This window comes from Psammomys obesus, unplaced genomic scaffold (genome assembly GCF_907164565.1).
Source record: "Psammomys obesus unplaced genomic scaffold, mPsaObe1.curated_primary_1811, whole genome shotgun sequence".
Lineage (NCBI taxonomy): Eukaryota > Metazoa > Chordata > Mammalia > Rodentia > Muridae > Psammomys > Psammomys obesus.
The window spans coordinates 1,596,379-1,603,419 of NW_026596091.1; the positions used below are offsets into that span (position 1 = coordinate 1,596,379).

A 7,041-nucleotide genomic window follows, 5' to 3' on the forward strand; every position below is an offset into this window, starting at 1 on the left:
GAAAGAAAGAAAGAAAGAAAGAAAGAAAGAAAGAAAGAAAGAAAGAAGCTGGGTATGGTGGCATATGCTCCTAATCCCAGCACTTGGGAGGCAGAGATAGGTGTTATCTGTGAGTTTGATGCCAGCCTGGTTTACATATTGAGTTTCAGGCCATCCAGGGCTGTGGTAGAGAGACTGTCTCAAACAAAACAACCTGGGGTGAGATAGATCTTCTAGTGTTTTCCTATGTAGGGAACAGTGTGGCTGAGTCACAATGGTATATGTTCTTGCTGGGTTCGAAATTGAGATTAGCTCATTAAATGGATGTTATCGCTTTCCAGTTTTTATTTTTAGTCTTTTAAATAAAGATTTCCATAAGCTAAGAATTTTACATCCCATAATTTAGGAAAGCTTGCTCTAAAAATATTTTGCCTGTTGTTTGCAGGCATAGTGTCTTCCTCATTTAGTCTATTATCGTTTCCACTGTCTTGTTCTGTTTTTCACCTTCCCACATATGTTCTTTGGTTTTTTCACCTCTTCTTGCCATCTCTTAAATGTTCATAGTATTCTACTTCCAGCTGTAAATTATGATGATGGTTCCATAGTAATAATCTCTTAACCCATCCTATACATACCCTTATGTGTCTACTGTAAAAGCATATATGAATACACATTTCAGACAAAATCTGAAGCTATCTAGTAGTTCTATTAGAGACAAAGACTTTTACATATTTTAATTGTCCATTCAGCGGTCACTTCTCATTAATCCATGTTATACATTTTCTTCTAGAACTTGGCTTTACCTTTGTAAAGAACACACATAAAGATTAGTTTGGGGCCATCAATATGTCTCAATGGGTAAGATACTTGCTGTTTACCCTAAAGACCTGAGTTCAGTTCTCAGAACCCATATGGTGGAAAGAGAGAACTGCCTCCCCAGGGTTGCCCTCTGACCTCCATATTCATGCTGTGGCTTGCCCCACCCCCACATATGCATACATAAATAACAAATGAATGCAGAAAGGGTTAGCTAATTAAATTTGTTTACTTAAATTTTTCTCTCATGTGAAAACAGGGCCCCCAAATTCACATACATTCTTTGCATTAAAGTTGGTGGACAGGAGGCCTGGAACTCTTGAACCAAGAGAGTTTGAAGGACCTTACCAAGTGTCTGAGATCTGCCCTTTGACGGGATGGTCACCTACAGGCCCCTAGTCACCCTAGGTACCGACCACAGGAACCCATCCGGATGATGAAATGGTTGTCTCAGGCCTCTGCTTTGGGGCAGTTTGTTACGCAGCAGTGAGAATCAGAAAATGATTGTTTCCCGTGTGACACAATGTGTGGCTTTATTTTTCTTCCTGCTAAGGTGCATCCTTTTGTAGCCTTTGCTTTTTTGATACATGTGTTGTAGATCCCAAGTTACACTGGTCTTTATATAACTGAAAAGCTTTCTGTCGCCCTCACGCTTAGTAAGTTGACGATTTTTGTTCTCAGCATTTACAAGCTATTACTACACTGTTGTCTGGTACCTGTTAGTATTTGCAACAGTCTGATGATTATTCTTTTTTCTTATCACTTTAAATTAAAAAAAAAAACTTTAATCCACAAATTAAAAACCATCGGTGTGGACAAAATAAAGTTCTAGAACCTTTTGTGCTATCTGCCTGAGTCTGGGTAATGAGTAATTGTGGTGATGTAGATGATCTGGTTTTGAAGCAGGGCTCTGCCATTCTGCCTCTTTGAAGTTGGGCAAAGAAATTCAACAATTTCCCTTCCCAAGCTGTGGAAGGAAATCTATGTCCATTTGCCTTGCAGAGTTAAAGTGAATAAAAGTGGTCTTCTATTTTTGCAAAATATTTGTTAAAATTGTTTTTGGCTACTGTTTGCCTTATTACATGCCCACTCTAGGGAAGTACTTATAAAGTTTCACCCCAGCTTCCTCATCTGACATACTGGAGGCAGTAATAGGAAAAAATGCTAATAGAATGTCTAAATTCTGTTAGGCTCTCCATAAACACTATTTTGTAGTTCCCATTGATGTTGAACTGAGAAAGGCAGGTTGGTTGGAGGAGCTTATTGGAAAGAGCGAACAGCTGAGCCAAGAAGGATGGCCTGTCCCTGGAAGAATCGCGTCTGCTCTGCAGGTCCTCCTTCTCTCTGGGCCTATGCCAGGGAAGAAGGTTTATAATCTTAGGGCTTGGAGAGGGCTCAAGTGGCAGTAGCAACACCAGGGTCCTCCTAATGTTTAGCAGGCTCTGGTAATGGGGAGCCAGAGCACTTGAATGTAGAGAAGCAGTTTGGAAGTTCCCATCACAGTCATCAGGTCTGGGTGCCGCTCCCTGACAGATGCCCATGGGGCCCCCCCAGCCCCAGCCCAGAGGGTGAGCGTTGATGCTGGACCACAAGACAAGCATATGGAAAAGTGGTGCATGGAAGGATGCATAGCCCTGCCCTGCTGTCATGCTTCACTTTTCAGATGGTTTTCCTCTGGAGTATTTCAGGAACTACTGTTGCTTTCCAGACATCCACAACAGTGAAATAAATGGGCATTTGATGAAAATCCACAATGAAAGGATTAAGGGTGCTGTGCTAGCTGGAGATCCAGGTGTCCCCTGACTATTGACATCACCAGATCCAAAGCTTGTCACTTGTTACCTTTGTAAACTTCTTCCAGAGACACTGTTTACTGGTGGAAAGTCTGCCTTCTCCAGATCAAAGCACAGACTTAGTGAAAAAAGGAATTATGGAGACAAAAGTGAAAAGCAATCAGGGAGATGCAAGATGTCAACTACCTTTCGAAGGGGTTCTGAGAAGAGGAGATAGCGTATGCCAAGGCCTTTGAGGTATTTCCCAAGATCACTGTAATGGCCAGCATGCCAAGCTGGCACTTGTACAGAATCCACACCATTCTCCATGCCAAGGGTCATACAGAAGTTATAAGATACATAGAGCTGGCCCTTGGGGCTGGGGGAGGGGGCAGGGAACAGCTAATTTCCTAATTAGCTGTTTTCATACAGCGAACACATGACCCAAACACAGCCACCAACTGGGTCTTTGACATATACAGGCAGAGAGGGGGAGCTGGGCTTTTGTCTACTACACATTCTTTCAACTTGCCTGTCACCCCAAGCTGCAAAACTTAACAATGAGTCAGATGAGCTGGACCATTTCAGAGTGTGCTGAATGGACTTAGAGGCAGGCATTGTTTCAACCCGCTCAAGGCTGAGAAAAATACCATAAGAGTGAAATTGGGTTAACGTCTCTCGTTCCAGTATGTGTGTGTGTGTTTACTATATATATAGTAATGTATACATGTAAAAAATATATAAATGCACCATTTACCCAAGTTTTGAGTACACCTCAAAACAGTGTAATCGAAAAGGAAATAAGCCCACAAAATCCATTTTAAGGAGTCATACATCTCAGGAAGAAATTCAAAACATTGATAAACCACAGTCGTTGTGTCTGGGCTTCCATTTATATATATATATATTTGTATTTGCCAAAACAAGTGAGCTGCAAAGAGTAATGCCAAGGAGACTTGGCATTACTTGCTGCATAGATGGAGGCGGTCAGTACTGTGCTTATCTCACAGGTCAGCACATGGAAGACTAGGGATAAGGCAGGGAGTAGAGGCTCCTGGCTTTGCACCTGTGCTTGTGTGAAAATGGTTGAATTTTTGATTTTGAAGCAATAAGAAAAATTTCAAAAGCAGTTACATACAAGAAAATGGTCTTTCCAGAGCTATAGGTAACACATGCTATCATTAACCATGGACTGGAAGTCATCAAAAAGCCACATCTGATGGCACTGCCCAGGCAGCAGTCATTAGAGTATTTCCATACTCTGCTCTAAGAGAGTTTCCATCTGTAGCTGAAGCATGGGGAGGCTCAGAGAACCTCAGGGCTGAAGTGAAAGAATTTGCCAAAAGAATGCCTCTCTGAGTGGGCCAACAGTGTTTCCTAAAAAATGCTCCAGTGTTTTACTTCACTGTGTGGCACAACTGGAAAATGGTGACAAGCCCATAAGAGGTTAGATGGACCAAGCTGAGGGTGGGTTGGCTTAATACGAAATTACTGGAAAAGAGTTCACATCTACACTTGCAGAGGAAGAGAGCATGGAAGCAATTACCCAGAAACTTTACTAACAGCTCCCGGTAGAGACACCAGGAAACAGAGACCAGTGTTTTGGAATTTTGACTATCCAGATAATGCCTTTCCAGGTCCCTCACTATGGACGAGCTGGATAATCAAACATACTCCCTCTCTGCTGAAAAGAAGACAACTGTGTCCACAGGCAGCACGATATCTGCACCAAGATGGGGACCAGGTTTCTGCCTGCAGAGACAGGACCTGAGGACAGATGCCAAGTGCTGTCTCAGTGTAGAGTAGTAAGTGAGGACTAGGGGTGATCCAAGGGACCAAGAAAACAAAAAACAAAAAACAAACAAAAAAAAAAAAAAAAAGAAAGAAAAGTGAGTGCAAAGTCTTCTTCTAGAGAGTAGGCCAGAGTGCATTTCTGAAGAAATATTAAGTCAAAACATCAAAAGCCTATCATAAATGAAAAACAGCAGAAAATAACCCTGGAGTGTCAATCTGGCTATTTGCAAAGGCTTTAACTCAGAAGTCTGTCTGTGCCCAGTCTAAGATCAACTACAGCTGTGGAGTTCTGCAGAAGGTCCCATGGAATGGTAGACACCCATACCTCCTTAAGCACTGGCAGCTCTCTCTGCCAGCAAACCTCATTGGCACATAGGCTGCTTTGCCACTTCACCTTTAGCATTCAGTGCCCGCTTGCTGTCTGAGAAACTCCAGAAGATACCTTCATGGTGTCCTTACAGACACAGAGACAGTGAGGGAGACTGGATGATTCCAGAGGTGGACTCAGTTCACAGAGACCAGAGAAAAGTGCTTGGCTATCGTGTGTTGGCGCACTGGGATAGCCTTACCGAAGCTGGGAGCACTGTGCAAGGTCATGTCCCGGATCACCCTTGTGCCAAAGCAAGACCACATCAACAGGAACTGTTGTGCTACTTTCTTCAGGGACCCTTGTCTCTTGTCAGCCACCTAGGAGCAAGTGAATGGCTTTAGTACTTCAGTCCTTCATTCTGGCTCTGAAAAATGAGGGAAGGCCTGTAAGCCTTCATATTCTAGCTGCAAATCTGATGCTAGGATGCTATGCACAGTAACAAGTAATGGATGAATCAGGAACAGGAGACTCAGTGTCCAGTCTCTGCCTCATCTACCTCCCAGGGTTAGGACCAGGTCTCCCCTCTGGCAACCCCAGGGCTCCATGGATGCTGAGGAGTGTTAGCCAGCTCACTCTGGGGTTCTATGCTAGTTAGGTGTCTACAGAGACAACCAACAATCTGTAGGAGCCGTGGCTGCCCCTCCTGCTTGCCCTACCAACCTTTACAACGCATCGGTCTACCATGGTGTCCAGCCATTCTATGTAAGACTCGATAGGTGACTGCTCCTCCAGCAGGTGGTCAAACTCCTGGTACACTGTAAATGAACAGAACCAGACACACCTTACTCAAGTCGCAGTTCCATAGAGGTATAATTTTTCTTTTTCTTTTTTTTTTTTTTTTTTACCATTTAATTTGTTTTAATGTTTCTTCACAAATGGTGAAAATACTAAAGTACAGATAAGGAATAATCATAATGTTGTGGCCAACATTATAAATATGGAATTATAAATTTAAAACATTTTTGGGTTTAAAAAAATAAATCTGGTCGTCAATGCAGCTCTGCAGGTAGGGCCGGTCTCTGTGTTCCTGATGGTGCTCGCCTTTATCCATTTTCCCAGGTCCTCCACATCTGCCTCTTCTTCCTCCCATTTGTTCCATCAAAGGTCCAGGCGGTCCCCCAGGACCACCTTGTCTTCCTCCACCAAAGCCACCTGGTCCATGCCACGGCCACCTCGGAAGCCACCTCTGTCTCCACCTCTGCCACCTCTGAACATTCCTTCAGGTCCACCACGGTCCATAAGTCCACCTCTTCCTCCTCGCAAGCCATCAGGGCTGCCTCAGCCACAGTCACCACCCGGAGGTGGGAAGGGTGGCGGGAGGAAGCCCTCCGGCTAATGGGCCTTACACTGGTTGCATTCTGTTCTCCAGGCGAAGTTCTGGTTTCCACAGCCCGGATTGAGACACTCCAGCTAAGTGCTGGACATTTCCTCGTCCAAAGGGGTTCCCTCTTGAGCCTCGGGCCCTTTTGGGGGGGAGACAGCCTCCTCTGTCTCCTCCATGGCCTCCCATGCGGCCCATGGGTCCTCCAGGACCTCCTGGGCCACCAGGACCTCCACAAAGTGGTGGTGGCATCCCTCTGCCCCCATGAGGGGTCATGCCACCCTGTATGCTGTTCATTGGAGGCTTCTTTCAGACAAGAGAAACTTTAAGTTTGCTTCCTTGAAAATCTTTCCCATCAAACCATGCCACAGCAGCCTTGGCAGTTGACGGATCTTCATAGGACACAGTGACATCACCTTTAGGTTTTCCTGTCTCCTTAGCCAGGTAGATATGGATCATGGGTTTCCCAGTTCTCTTGTTCATCTTGACAGCCCCACAGTGCTTAAAAAAGTCTGCCAGATCATCCAGAGTCACATTGTCATTTAATCCTTGCACATAAATTGCACTGTTGTCAGAGTCTTCATCAGGATCTATAGGAAGGCCTAGATCAAGATCTGGTCCTTCATCCATGGGTCCACCAGGCTTACTGAAGCCACCTTGCTCTCTAGCGCTACCCGTTCCACCACATCTTCCTCCCGCCCACCTCTGCTCATGCCTCCACGATCAAATCCCTCTCTTCCCCTGCCCCGGTTATCAGGGCCACTCATGCTCTGGTTCTCTCCTGGTCTGGAAAATCCTCCAGACTCCTGCCCATAAACACCCATGCTACTGGGGTGGTCCTGTCGGAATGAACTCTGCTGCCCGTAGCTGCTGCTCTGATGGCTATATTGACTTGGAGCCTGGCTGTAGAATCCAGTCTGAGGGGGTGACTAGTGGGAGGCGGCTGCCCGTAGCTGCTTTGTTGACCATGGCTACTGTGCTGGCCATAG

General features: G+C 45.1%; 1 protein-coding gene and 1 pseudogene across 2 annotated transcripts in view; both read right to left on the bottom strand.

The window, feature by feature from the left end:
• Rfx4 (regulatory factor X4) overlaps window positions 1-7,041 on the bottom strand; it is a 153,071-nt gene that overhangs the window by 30,770 nt on the left and 115,260 nt on the right. For both annotated transcript variants that reach the window (XM_055627777.1, XM_055627776.1), the window contains exons 12-13: window positions 5,392-5,486; window positions 4,931-5,048 (exon numbers count right to left, since the gene is read on the bottom strand). In XM_055627777.1, the coding sequence (XP_055483752.1) occupies window positions 4,931-5,048; window positions 5,392-5,486 (213 nt within the window). The remainder of the gene's footprint in view (window positions 1-4,930; window positions 5,049-5,391; window positions 5,487-7,041) is intronic.
• LOC129691628 (RNA-binding protein EWS-like) overlaps window positions 5,675-7,041 on the bottom strand; it is a 2,065-nt pseudogene continuing 698 nt past the window's right edge.